The 14,587-nt window shown below is 46.4% G+C and overlaps 1 protein-coding gene across 8 annotated transcripts in view; it reads left to right on the plus strand.

The window, feature by feature from the left end:
- Positions 1-14,587, plus strand: part of SIL1 (SIL1 nucleotide exchange factor) — a 97,375-nt gene that overhangs the window by 20,911 nt on the left and 61,877 nt on the right. For all 8 annotated transcript variants that reach the window (XM_056349286.1, XM_056349291.1, XM_056349283.1 and 5 more), the window contains 2 exons: positions 1,747-1,861; positions 4,907-5,042. In XM_056349286.1, coding sequence (XP_056205261.1) covers positions 1,757-1,861; positions 4,907-5,042 — 241 coding nt within the window. In that variant the 5' untranslated portion in view covers positions 1,747-1,756. The remainder of the gene's footprint in view (positions 1-1,746; positions 1,862-4,906; positions 5,043-14,587) is intronic.

The following is a 14,587-nucleotide window of genomic DNA, read 5'->3' on the forward strand; positions in this document are numbered from 1 at the left end:
GCTACGCCAGTTGTAGTTTAAGAAGGGCTTGTGGGTCCTTGAGGTGGTTCTTTGACCCTTTAGAAAAGAAGAGACATTGAAGGAGCATATCAAGTACCAGGCCAGAAATGCAAGGTGAAATTTCCATGCGTGGTGGGACTTGAGCAGGAGGACTCATTGCTGAGGGGTGCTGTGGGTGTCAGAAGTCCAGATCTGCTCCAAAAGCAATTAACAGGAAGAACAGAAATCCAGCTGATCTGGATTTGAGCTCTAAGGCAGAGGCTGCTCTTCAGGGAGAGCCTGGGTCAGGAGTTTTTGGAAGATGCAGAAGTGCGTTAGGTGTATTCTCTTTGTGCTCCCTGCTCTGCCGCCTTTTCCTAGATGTCGGCCACTGACCAGCATGATGTGGTGTTTTGCCTTTTATTTTCTTTTCTTGGCTAAAGCAAAAACCAAGCAGGAAGAGGAAGAAGTAACGTAACAGAGTGGGGAGACAAGATAGCAGTAAAGGGGTGGAAGGGGAGGACTCCACTCCCTCCGTGTTCCTGAAGTCTTTTGCGGGCAGAGGTCCTTCGGTGGGAGGACTTGGTACTGGGTGTGCCTGTGAGCATATTTTCTGCTTTGTGGAATGGAAGATGGTTGCTTCAAGGAAGGAAAAAATCTGTGATGTGATGGGCCATCCTGATGGACAACAAAGACAGAAAGGAAGATATTTAGGACTGCACGTATGGGAGGAAATTCTTTTAAACCTGGATAGGAGTAGGAGCAGACTTGATGGAGGGATGAGTAACGAAGGAGTGTTTGAACGGAACTAATCAGCCCCATCTTCTTCCAAAAGACCTCATTTAGTTTAATTTAGCAGCGTGTAAATTTAGAGCCAATCAAAGGAAATACTTCTCCAGCCTGTGTGCTGGCAGGCTGCTCTGTTCCCTACCCCAGCGTGAGAAGCAGCGCGCTGAGCGCTGTGGGTGGATTTAAAGCCTTGTGTGGCGAGGCGGTGGGGACGCTCATATGTGTGAGCGTGGTTACACATGTAGCAGTGGGGCTACGAGCTCTGTTTCAGGGTGACTGGCAGCCACAAGAGCAGGACCCTTCTTTTACCCCCTCTCTTGTTCAGTCGGCGGTCTCTGGTCGGTCGGGGGGGCTGTGTGCCACGGGGCTGCTTCGTGGTCCGCTGCAGGCACGGGCAGAGCCCATTCCTGGGCTCGCAGTTTGGGTGAGCTGGCGTTCTGAGCAGCGGGGAGAGCCTTGTGCTGTAGAAACCACGAAGCAAACCTTGTTGACCTCTGCAAAATGTTGTTTTCCTCAAGAAAAACCTACATATGGATTTAGATAAACCCCTGATCCTTTGGCGGATGGTAGTTTTGTTTAATTTGAACTAACGCAGCTACTTCTGTACTTAAAATGAGGCACAGGCATAAAAAGCCTTCCCAGGATTGCACTGATTTTTATTTTTCCTGTCCATGGCAGTAACGCAGTGATTTTAAACAAGACTTGCAGGTCTCTTCTTATTTTCCAGGAGACATGTAAGCCTGCGTGAGGTCAATATAAGCTATGTTACTTGTCATAAACTCCATTAGCAGTAAAATTGGCCCCTTGCTGTTGGCTGCCCCCAATTAGACCCATGCACTAACACCTCAAGGTGTTCAGTTTCCTGCGGTGTCACACCCCTGAACCCATGCTGCGTTGCAAAATGTCGTGTAAAGGGTGCTGAAACCTGTGAAAACGTGGACTAAAATATTGCTGGTTTTGTTTTCCTTTGCATTTCAGGCTGGTGGCAATGTCTCACTGGGCTCATCTCCTCTCTGCTGCTGCTAAAGTCAACCTGCTGGTCTTGGTGGTTTCTGCGGTGTTTTCCTGGTCAAGCCTAAGCGACAGAGTTCCTGTAAGTGTTCCTCTCAGCCAGAGCAGCCATGGTCACAAAGGGCTGTCCAGCCACCTGTGTCTCTCCTGGGGTGACAGCCTTACCTGGTCCCTCTGTGGGAGGGATCAATTAAGCAGGGTGTGGAGCGGTTGGTGAAATGCCTCTCCTCAACAGTGGGTCTTCAATAACGATGTTTCAGAGGGCTTCTTCCTTCACATGGCTTGCCTCACCCCAGGAAATCCAGAATATGCTCAGTCCAGAGGGTGTGCAACAGTGCAACTCAGGCAGCTCTCGTTTGCTGGGTGCCACTTTTTGTATTCAAAGTGGCTGCACGCTGGCCCTGTGGCAGGAGGCAGAAGGAATTCTGTGGATGCTGTCTGCCCCTCTGAGCTTGCCGAGTGTGCGGAGCTTCCCTGGTTTGGATGTGGCTGCTGAGCCCCAGGTGCCAGGTCCTGCTAGATTAGTAGACCTGGAAAGCTTCCTTGAGGAAGCTCAAGCAGTAGAGAGTGGTGGTTTTTTAGTTTAATTCATGCTGTGGCTTAAAACAGGGGGTCCCCCATCAATACTGGGACGATAGAGGATCGCTGGACCCCATGTTGCTGGACACCAGCTCCTGCCTTTGCATTGCAGCTTGGCCTGTTGGCTGTGACGCCGCTGTCTGGGAGCTGTGCTGTTAGCCAGAGCGAATACAAGGGACAGGTTACAGTATAAGCACTGTAGGCCAGTGCCTTGGGCCCACCTGGAATCATTTAATGATCAAGTAATTTGTCTTTATTTTAGGGAGGGAGACTGGAGAAAGAGCACAAGCACTGGGACAGCCACTCAGTGATACGTGCTGGAGCTGGCAGGCAGCCTGACACTGAGCTTCAGACAGGATTAATGCGATGGGTGGTTAACTGTCCCGTCACCTTCTCCTGCACTCCCCCTACGATGGCTCCACGGTGGTCACATCCCTCCTTTATTGCAAACAGACCGCCCCTTCCTTGCTGAGGCTTTTCAGCTTATTGCAGTTGATTTCAGACCGATAAAGCGAGGAGGCTTTTTGTCTTTAAGGAAATGTCCGTTGGTCTTCAGAAAACATGTTTCTTTCTACTATTTTAATTATGAAATCAAACTGAAAAGGATTTTACCTAATTTCTGCGTAAATGAAGAATTGTTTGTGTGTTGTTGCCCATTTTTGTCAGAGATACTAATGAAAATGGAGTATTGCAAAGCAGCCGTGGGCCGAGCAGGGGCAGTGACGTTTAAACGAACCAAGTCACATCTTTTTATTCTTACCAAATGTTTAGACCACGGCACTTCTCTTAAGCAGAGCCGGTAAACATCAGATATCTCCATTACATGTTTCAACAGATACGACATTCTGAGGCCTGTTGGTAAATTTACAATAGCCTGTATCGTTAAGTCCCTCTTGGATAATAATATAGCAGTGTAAATAAGCTAAGTAATAACTGCTCGGACTCATTTATTTTTAGTCCTGTTGAGTTCTGGCTCAGAAAATGTTAACATTGATTTTCGTCTGCAGAACTTGGCTTTTTATGTTTATGATCATTACTGAGCTTTAACCATTTGTCATAATTTTAACAATTTCAAGTCTCTGATGCACTAAGCGAAAGGAGGAGCTAAGCTCTGTTTTCCCATGCATTTCCGAAATGTCAATCCCTTTTGACAGATAAAATAAAAACATTTTATAGGTTTATCAAACATCTTCATATGTTACCACTGTTGTTGCTACTTGTACATGTTTTGCTCAGGCTGACATTTCTTTTGCTCAGAAATGCTCTCCTAGCCTGAATAATGGATATTTATATGCAAAGCACCCAGATTCTTCCAGAAAATATGCATGCATTTTTTCCAAGAAGTGGAAGAAGTGAAGGCAGAACATGGCCTAAAATTTCCAGTTAACCTCTTCACTGACTTTTTTTTTCCTTGTGAAAGTGTAGTAAGGGTTAATATCAAAACGCTTCATGAAGTGAGCTGTAACTCTTATTCTAATTGCCAACAATTAGGAGTAATCTTTCCCTATAGGCTGGTTATTTGAAATTGTTCACTGGTGGTGTTCTGGGCGATGTTAGAAGCTGATAATATTCCCTGCAACAGAAACTGAGCTGTCTGGATGATTAGCCTAGACCAGCTTATCTGCTCCTGCGAAAACCAGAATAGCAAAGACCTTCTTCCTGAGCCATTAATAGCTTGGTGTGTGATAGTACGAGGTCGTTACTTACTATGCACTCCCAATAATTTTATCTGTTGCAGTTTTACATGACTCCCACCAGCTCCTTAGGGAGACTTTCCAGTGAACAGCGAGGTTTCCCTTGCAGCAAGGATTTTTTTTTCCTGCTTTTAATCCTCATTTTTTCCTTTGCATAATGTCATACCACTCGTGCTAGCTGATCTACCACACCTCTGCCATTCGTGTGCTGCACTTGCAGAGTAGGTGGTGATTAAATTGCTGCCTCATTGTTTTAAAAGACTTGGAGGACACTGGGAATGGGTGGAGAAAAGGATGCTTGCGTTTTTATTGTGTGGGCAATTCGGTGTGTTTTCCCTGTGTCCTATTTTGGAAATAGCTGAACTATTTTAGCTGAAATCTTCTCCAAGCCTGAAATAAATGCATTTAAGAGAAAAAAACAAACAAACAAACAAACAAACCACAACAACGCTTGAGGCGTTCCACTCGTGTGGAAGACTTCAGCTGAACAAGTTAAAACTTTGACATATTTTTAAACAAGGGAAAACAGGGTCTTAGAACGTTACACAACCCTAGTAATAGTCAGGGCTCCTGGTTCTGGCTGTAATATAGGTGAGGCTCTGCGAAAGCTTGTTTAAAACCTGCAGCCTGCACTGGAATAGGAAATAAGCTGCGTTGCTTTGTTCAGCACGAATGTCATGCTAGTTATGCATGTTTAACCTTTAATATACTTTAAATCTAAATTTAACCATGTGGAAAGAATCTCGGATGTCAAAAAAAAAATCTGCTGGTGAGGGAAAAAATTTTGTATTCTCAGCTGACACTAAATTACCCAGATGCAATTGCTAATGAGCTGAATCTCTTCTATCCAAAAGGAGTTTGCCCTTACAAAAATAGAAGAGAGCGACATAAAAGATGACAGTGGGAAAGAGCCGATAACAGAAGACGATGCTGATCCTGAAGACCTGGAAGTGTTTTACCCCACACATCAGTGGCAAACCATCCGTCCAGGTAACATGCTGATGACTAATTATAGCATCCCTCTGAAACCCCACCTGACAGCACTGACAGCAGCCTGGCAGAAACTCAAAATACCTGTTTGTTCCCATGACAATGTATTCTTTTGCTGGTGTTCAGACAAAGAGGTACGGACTCAGTGACCCAGTACAGGGACAGGACACCATCACCAAACCGGCCAGCAACAGGAGCGGTTGCTGAAGTGCTTGCAGTTCACTGGAGCAGGTCCGAGTGGGCTGCCAGTCACATTGCAGGTGGTGATGTGTCTCTGTCACTAGCTCAGAAGCCTTTTTTCTCTTTGTGCACTTGTCAAGGGACAGATTTTATAACGTTTGTTGGCATGCAGTATCCCAGGTCTGCTGTGCTCCGCTGTGGGCTGGTGAAATGCTGCACAGTGGCAATCTGATTAAGAACCATCAATGTAACACTATGCAGCTCTCTCACAATGGGTTTTCTGTTCCTTGGCTGTTTGAAATCCAGCTTTTATCCCTATCCATACATCCCACAAAAAAAATAATCTCTTCCCTTTTTTTGGGTTGGTATCTTTTGTTAGACGTCTATGGGACACGTATGGTGAGAAAACACCAACTGAGCAGGCTGACTTCACTGCAAAAAACCTGTGCACTGGGAAGGGCTCTGGGGAGGATAAGCCCATTTAAACACACATGTGCAGATGCACGTACGCATACATATTTCAGCAATTAGGTTGATCAGTAAGCTTGCCCTCTGGGGTCTTGAACAAGGTATTTGATCCATTTGTACTTTGGTGTCCTCCTGTATATGCAGGCGTAATACCTTCCCACCTAAGAAAGGTGAACTAAGTAGTAATTACTTTTTATAAAGAGCCCTGAATTTAAGAGCTTTATCCTGTGTGCAGTATTATCATTGAATGAATAAATATGGGATCCATTTGTCTTGGAATTTCTGTGAGATATAGCAGAACAACTTTTCCAAATGTAAATCTTCGTATAACGTAAATGTCTAACAAAAGCCCCTAAATTTCACAAAGCTGCAGTATATACTTGTATTCCATTTTTGTACCATTATGTATGGAAGGCGTGTAGTGTCCCTGCTCAGTATTCAGACTGGCAGATCCCCACCACCCTTGCTGAAGCAGAATGTGTATATACTTGCAGTCATTATAAACATCGTTGCCGGTTTTGTTCAGTAGCACCTTCTGCATCACTTAAGTGTCTTGTTCCGCTTTATTTTTGTAGCAATTGCACCATGGGCATGTGCAGCAAAGGGTCTGTGGAAGTGGGGAGCTTGTCAGCATTCATAGAGGAGAAGAATTTCAGGTGCTCTGGAAAAAGGCTTAAATGGTGGCCTGCCTCATTGCCTAGCCGCTGCGCATCCTTGTTTCAGGTGTGCGTGCCGATTTGAGCAGAGACATGTCAGAAAGAGGAGTCTTCCTTGGCCTCCCCCTGCCAGCCTGGCTTTTTGTCTCCTGTGCATTTCTCTGAAGCAAAATCTCGTGCATGGACTGTGACTCGCACTTCTAGCATGTGTGTTACCCGAAGCAAGGCTGGGCCACTTGCTGCCACCCTGAGCCCATCCCTGCAGCCTCTGACCCGGAGGGTTTGACAGGGCCCTGCAGGGGAGGGACGAGGGAAGTGGCTGCACGAAGGATATGCCTTTTGGTCCTTTAGCAGAGGTGTGTGCATTGGCAGTGTGTCTGGTCTGGTGGTTCTGCATCTTCCGATGTTTTCTGGTGTGATTTTGCTTGCTCGTAGCCGAGCAGGGTCCCAACTTGCCTGGCTGGCGTGTCTCAGCGCAGGCCAGTGAGAAGCGCAGCGCAGTGCGCGGTCGTTCGCTTCCTGCTGGCTGCCTCTCCAGGATGCCTGCACGCCACCTTCCAGGGATGGTCTCTCCTGGGGAAGGAAATGTTTTAAAATCTGGATCTTCAGTTTTGAATAGTGGAAGGGAGCTCAGTGTTTCCCCCCCCTTTGCATTCCTGTCTCATCTTGATCCTGCTCTGAGCTCAACACAGGATTTCTATGCTTCTGTCCAGTCCTGCAGTTGCTCATCTTTTATACATGTATTTCCAGTTTTGCTCTGCTGTTTTCATAGTTCCCTGTTGCTAATTGCATCAAACTGTGTTTCCACTGAGACTGCAGCAGTGTCATCAACCTGTAACCTGTCAAATCCCTCCACCAAATTCAATTGTTATTGTGTATGTAATGCTGCTTTGTGTGGTTGTTCCCTCGCTGCCTACAATGTGAGCTGGATTTTGATCAAGTGCTTTCTTGCACTTTGAGCACGCTTCAAGCTGCTGGAGGTAGCTGGATGCAAACACAGAGAGGCAGTTACCTTAAGAGCTCTGCCACCTGTAATCTGGAAGCAAGGAGATCAGTTGTCTTTTCTGCCAGCCAGCTGGGAAGCTGACAGGCCGTGGAAAGGTTGGTGAAACTTCACAAAGTCCTTTAACACTTTGTTAGGCATTGCTGGTTTGGACAGAAAGGATGCACACGCCTTGGAAGGTCTTCTAACACCTCTATTATTTTACTTTTTTTTGGTATCATCTGCAGAAACAATGAAGGCATCTTCAGGGATTCTTATTCTGTTCTTGGTTGGCATCCGTAGAAACTTGGGTTTTAATGACTGGGACTGCAGTGTCCTCTGAATGTTCACAGCCGTGGTCGGATCACTTTTCATGGTCAGGTCACTGTTCCACCACAGACACGGAATTTTTTGAAGTTATGCTTCCTCCGATGTCTTTCTCCTTTCTGAATGCCCTTTTACCAGGTGATAGTACCCCTGTGAGTTGGAAGCTCTCTGGAGAAACATAGCAGAAGTGATTTGCTTTTGTTGCTGCTTACATTAAGCTCTGCCAAGTGCGTGGAGGTGAGTCTGTCAGCACACAGAAACACCCTACCACTTTTCAAGGTGATCTTGCCTGATAGTTACAGCAACTGAAGGCTGATCCTTAGTCTTTGGGATGACAGAGATGAATGGAAGGATTGGATAGTGTTGATGATTCGCAGTTTTCTTGGGGATTCTGTATATAAAACCACTTCTTCCACATTTCCAGGTGACTTCAAATCACCAAATGACCACTCAACATCCTAAAGCACATGAATACTTAATTTCTTGGGAATTACCTACTTTTGTTATCTGGGGCACCTTGTTTTCTTCTGTTTTGTTTAGCATTCCTGATGATGATTGAAAGTTGGATTGCATTGACCATCTAGTCATAACACTGACCAACAGATTTTCCACCTGACATTATGGTCAGAAGTGGCTCCTCTGGGAAGTTATTGCTGTGAGGATTAAGAAAAAGGATGTGATGGGCAAGGGTTTAGCTGGGAAAGGAAGAGGGAGTTAATCCTCTCCTCAGCTGCAACCAGCACAGTGGGGAGCCTGGGCTGTGCAGTGCCTCTGCAGAGAGGTTCTGTCCACCTCTGGGGCAGCAGCACTTTCCTGCAGAAACTCGCTGGCAGGTTTCTCAGCTGGCAGTTTGACGTTGGGAAGTAATGTGTCCAGTTTCCAAATCCAGATGGACCAAGCGAGAACCTCATCTGCCTGAAACATCAAAATATTTACAGTCTACTCTGCACGCTTTCCGTGTGAGAGGAGCCAACGGTGGGGCACAGAAAGGCTTCCTTTGGTCCAGGGCAGCTCCCTGCAGACCAGAGAAACAGAGCAGAATCTGGCACTGGTGATGGAAGTGTTGCAGCATTGGATCTCTCTCAGGTTCAGGGAGCACGTCTCAGCGCTCTGCCAGGCAGAGCATGCGTTACAGGAGCTTGGCTGGCCTGTACCTTCATCTGTGGTTAAACTTGGGGCTTGCAGAGCTCAGTGCTGATACCTGCAGTTACTCTATAGTGTTTGTACTGTTCAGAGTCATTTTCCTAAGTGCCTAATTATATTGCAGTTAAAGAATAAGAAGCCATGAACTGCTGCTGTTGATCAAACTGCCAGAGCGAAGTTGATGTGAGCATGCTGTTGTTGCTGCTTCTGCGAAGATGAAACCATCTTAGGTTCAGCGGGGAGCTGATGATACATTACTTAGCATTTAAATATCCATGGCTGCAGCTTCCAAGGATCCTCAGGCAGCTTTCTCCATCAGTAGCTATCTTTGCTGTTCATCCTTGTTTTAGGTCTCATTTGCTGCACAAACGAGGTTTTACATGTATGGAAGCATAGCCCTCAAAGAAAGTGTTCACGTTGGGGAGACTGTTTCGGAAGCTGCTTTGAAGGACTTGCCGTGGTTTTGGAAAGAGCGGGACTGAGGATGAGGAATAACTTGGTGCGGTTTCATTGCCAGTCTTTGTTTTCCGCGAGGTTTCGGTGGGTGGATGAGCCAGCACTGCTGTAAGCCAAGAAGTGGTTTATAAAGCTGGGAGGAGGAGGTAATGGCAGGAGGGATCCCTTTGGCTCCACAGTCCTGTGCCAGCCTGTCCCGCAGCCCATGTGGGGGATGGGCTGGCGAGGATTTCCTTACACCTTGTCAGTGCGCGTCTTGCCTGCTGTTTGCTGGGATGTCCTGAGCTGCACTGGCTCCTGCTAATTGCTTTGCTGAATTAATGAATCTGTCCAAACCATTGGCTTCTCAGTGACCTAGACCTAACTCATACAGCTGTGTGCAGGTTTCTGAAATATTTATGTCAGCACGGTCAAGAGAGGGCTGTGAAATACGGCATTAAACCACCAGGGTATGCTCATTTTTGCAAAACTTGACGTGTGTAATCCTGGAAATAGAAGCCTCATCAGATTAGCACAGATTTGCATGAAGAGGAAAGGCAAATGGGATTTTAAAAACCTCATTTATGCCGCATGAAATGCTTCTTTTCCAGTTTTTTTGATAAAATAACTTGTTACTGATGTGCAGAGGGGAAAAATCTCAAATGTGTAGTTGTTACAATCTTCTCTGGCTAGCAACAGAGAGAGGTGCAGGGTGGTTACAGCAGGTAGGAGAGCCCAGGCAGTCTTGAGAGCAATTGCAAATATTCACTGCTTGGAGGTAGAGTTATGGCCGCTAGTAGCTCTCGCTCTGCTTGTTACCCATCTGACCTCTTGCATACAAGGCTTTTAATAGCTTAAATGTATCTCATGCTTGTCCTCCTTTTTATTACCACGCACTTTCATGCTCTCTCAGCTTTGCCGTCCTCGTGGGCTTTCCTCGACTTCTCACCTTCGTATCACAGGGTGTGTGGTCTCCCTAACACTGGCTGGAATCTAATTCGTCCTTACACTGGAAGTCTTCTCTGGCAAAAGTGGCAGGGCTGAAGCTCCCAGTGCCACTTCTGGCTCTGGTGTGGGGCACTGGAGGGCAGACGTGTCCGTTTTCTGTGCCTTAATCCTGATCCATGTAAGAGGGATAACAGTGTTTCTCTGCCTGTTGGTAAGAGGGCAGGACTGGGACTGCTCGAGAGACACTTGGACATCGTGCCAACAGGAGGGATCTCAAAGCCCTGTTGGAGTAGGGAGTGTTTGAAGGATGCCAGCTTTTGGATGTGGAGATACTGTCTGTACGAGTGTCTGTCCCTCCGGCTCAGCTGCGCAGATGAGGGCAGCGCTGTTACCTATCTCCAGCCGTGCTCTGCATTATCTGCTTGGATTTTCTTTACCGACAGGTTCCCTGAGCTGGGGAGTCAGAGGGCACCCGCCGGGGATGCACACCTGGTCCTTGTCAAGCCATCTCTTCAGTGTGCCGACAAGGGCAAGGCAGCGCTGCGTGGGAGCAGGCTGGCGTCCCAGCTGCTGCTGTGGGCTGCCCGTTCCCAGCGCTGGAGCTGCCGGGAGCTGCCGCCAGCACCCCGACGGGATGCCAGTGTAGGTGATGCTGGGAGCGTTGTAGCCTCGGACCTGCGTAGTTGAAACACTCGTGAAACATCATGAACGTTAGTGAGCTGGGTCCTTAGGCACAAAGCTGACCTTTTCCAGGAGAGGACAGAGCTGCGGAGCCATTGTCATTCACGCTAAGGAATGCAAACCCGTAGCAAATAACAGAAACTTATAGGCCAGTAACTGAGCATGCACGTTAAAATAATAATAATAATAAAAAAAAAGACTCCCACTTTATAAATAACACTTTGCTTCTCTAATATGACAAGTGTAGTAATGCAGTTTTGATTATCTGTTTTGTAGCGTGTTGTAAATGCAGTGTGTATCTGTAACTATATATTTTAATTTTAATAACATGAGACCTCAGAACTATGTAGCTCCTGGTACTAAACCGTGTCTGGGAACTGGGCAGAGATAGACTGCTGTGTGTCAGTACACTTAACTTGCAGGTTTTAATTAAGCAAAATGGCAGGGGTTGGTGGCTGTGCCCAGCCCCAGCACAGCACAGCTCAGGGTGGCAGGATGGGTGGCAAGGTGCTGCTCGGTGGGGCACGTTCAGCATGGCCAGGTACCGGTCCAGCTCATAGGGTTATCCCCTGTGTTTTCTATCTGCTTCTCTGTGACCTGGGAGGTTTTGCAGCCGTTGTTTTCTCAGCATGTCCATGAGGGTATCAGGTTCAGCATTTGTGAAATGAACTGGGAGGCAGTTCCACTGCCCCTGCCCCAATCCAGATAAAATTTCTCTTTTTTTCTGTCATTTCAAGAGCTGCCAGTATCCTGGCATCACTGGTGTTGGTGAGAAAAATCTTTAAATCTATCACTCAGCTTGCTCAGGTTTAGGAGCAGAGTGGGGCTGAGGTGGGTTTTCAGTGTGCTGGCATGAATGCTGTCCCTTACTGGCTGTGGTGTTACTGGTTTCATTAAACAAGGTGGTTATAAAAGTCTTCTGCAGTGATGCATATACTGCCAAAAACTAATTACGCTTCTGAGGAGCAGAGGTAAAAGTTTGCAGCTCCTCTAACACATAGCCGTGGGCTTGGATGTTGGGCATAACTGAAACAGGGGTGTAATGATGCATTTTCACATGAGACAAACCGTGCCTCCTGCTCACTGCGTTTATGACTCCATGCTCCGCAGTGTCTTATGGGTTAATTTGGAGCAGTTATAAACCAGGGGATGGAGGTGTTTTAAGAGTCGGGTGGCTTTTTTTGTGCAGCAGGAGGAAGTTAGGCTCCATTTTTCAAAATATTTTCAAACTTAGCTTTAATGGTTCTCTGATTGGTGTTATTGTAATGTAGGTGTAGCATTAGCAAAGGGAATAAGTGTATCAGCTGTGTAGTAGTAGACATAAGTAGTGGGATTCATTCACATGGTTAAATTTACATTGTTTGGAGGGGAAAAATGCTTTGAAAGAAGAGAGACTGTTTCCCAGAGAAGATATCTCTCATTCCTTTCTCTTATCTTCTTTCTGCTAAGCCAGGGATGCTGTGAGCATGCAAGCTGCTGAGAGATGCTGAAACGTGTGCTGGGTGATGAGGAATATCTTGCTATGGTTTTTACGTGTAAGCATGCTATATTTTCTGCTATAATGTTAATAACCTTCCTGTGACTGTTTAGAAGGATGAACCTCATTAAAGAGGTATTTAATAACGGGCCTATTTTTATCTCTGTCTTTATCTAATGTTCTGTGCATTTATTTCAAGCTTGTAGCACTGCTTTGGAAGAAAGATGTTTTCCCTCCTGGAAAACGTTTTGGGAGTGCATCCGGCTTGGTTATCTGGAATTTCCAGTCTGAGTATCTTTCCTCCTCCTTCCAGAGCAAGCAAGCCATACCAGGACCTTGGCTCTAACATTTGCATTGCATATTATGGGAAAATGTTTTTCAAGAAGTGTGACTTGGGTTCCAGAGTCACTGAAATGGTTCTGAAGGTTTGACCTAATATAATCAGAGCAATTCTCTCACACCTCAAATGCATGATCTTGTTTTGTGGGACAAGCATTCCAGGCATTGTAACGTGTGCTGGCTTAGCCACAGGTCAGACCTCCAACCCTGGGAAACCCTGGAGGTTGCTCCTGCGGCCAGGAAAGCATTGAATTCCCACCAAAGCACCATCACAGATGCTGGAGATGAGGCGAGTCCTCCAGCTGCTGCTGCACGCTATGGCCCCTGAGCTGCAGGGTCAGCCTCCTTGTGCCAGCAGGGCTCAGCACCTCCCTGTCACCTTCTGGAGCTGGCCTGCTCCTTCCTGGTGACAGAGGGCTCCAAGAGCAATTATTTTCCTGGTTTGGAAACTCTTTCCTGGGCATGACAGCAGAGCAGCGCTGCTCCCGGAGCACAGGGCTGGGTTTGCTGTGGGACGTGTTTGACCACACGCTCTTGGAGAGGCTGGTAGCTCTGGAGATCAGGCCTTCCTGCAGAGCTGAGTATTCCCCCCCCCAAATTTGTAATTTTACTACATAATTTCATAAATTAATTGCTGACCTACTGATATAAGGCAGATGTGTATTCAGATGGCTCTCCTGTGTTTTGTCTTGTTTGCTGGTCGAGGTTGGCCATGGTGGAGGCAGGTGGTCCGCCCCATCCCCGAGGGGATGCACTGTCTTTCCAGTTCCTTCCATGTCCATCCCTTCAGCATCACTGGCTCTGCATCCAGCCTGCCTGCCTGGACCGAGCGTGTCTCAGAGTAGAAGTGCCGCTGAGCCCACGCAGAACTGCACAACGCCAGTGCGTACAGCCTGTGGGCAGAATGAGCATTTCTGAACCCTTTTCCCCGACACACCTAAGGCCATGTGCTCCGGCACCTTGGGGTTTGGTCCCTGGGGTGTGTTTGACAGTTTTTACAAAAACACCTGGCTCTAGGAGCTAAACCTAGGAAAGGATTCATTGGTGTTCAGTCTAGATCACGTACATCACTAGAACACAGTTTCACAGCGTTACCTTTTTCATAATTAGGAAGAAAGTATTTTTTCCCCATGGTCTTGCTCTGGCCATTCCTTCCTGCAGTCTCCCCTGTGGGCTGAGACCCCGCTTACTAAAATTTCTACAAAATTGATTTCAGGTGGGTGAGCACAAAGCCAGATTTATTTTTTTTCCAGGCAGTCAGCACACAGTCAAATGGCTCCTGCGAGGAATATTTCATCCTGGTCCTTCACAGTCCATGCCTGCAAATTAGTGTTCTTACTCAGGTGGGGCTGCTGCTTGCTTATTTATTTTAATTTTTCCATATATTTATTTATAGGCTCACACTAGCAACAGATCTTTTTCCACAAACCCTTTTCAGAGCCTTGTGCTGTGCCTCCCCCATTCTGGCTTAAAAGCACCTTGCTCTCTGGAGGAAACCTCTGAATATCCATCATGCTATCCTGATTTAGTGACGTGTTTTCTCTGCCCTCTGCCCTCTGTTCATTCTTGAATCTGCAATGAATTTGGGACTTTAAAAAGCTGTTTGATGTTTCTTGAGGTCTAGAAGCTTGTTTTGGATTTGTTCTTGAATGCACACTGAAACAAATGTCTCCACTTTATTGAAACAACTTCCTTTAGCATCTCCAGGAACTTTCTGAGTTGAACAGAGATACATGTATGTTGTTTTTTTTCCAGCTCTGCTTTACCAGGATAAGCTTGAGAAAGAAACGTAATCTCCTTGGGTCTGTCTTTATGTTTTGTAGAACTAATTCCCATTTATTGCAAGAGCTCAACACTATATTCAAGTTTAATTTTTTATTATGTGTTTACATTTTGGAAGGAGTAAGTG

The sequence above is a fragment of the Falco biarmicus genome, chromosome 8 (genome assembly GCF_023638135.1).
Source record: "Falco biarmicus isolate bFalBia1 chromosome 8, bFalBia1.pri, whole genome shotgun sequence".
NCBI classification, from domain to species: Eukaryota; Metazoa; Chordata; class Aves; order Falconiformes; family Falconidae; genus Falco; species Falco biarmicus.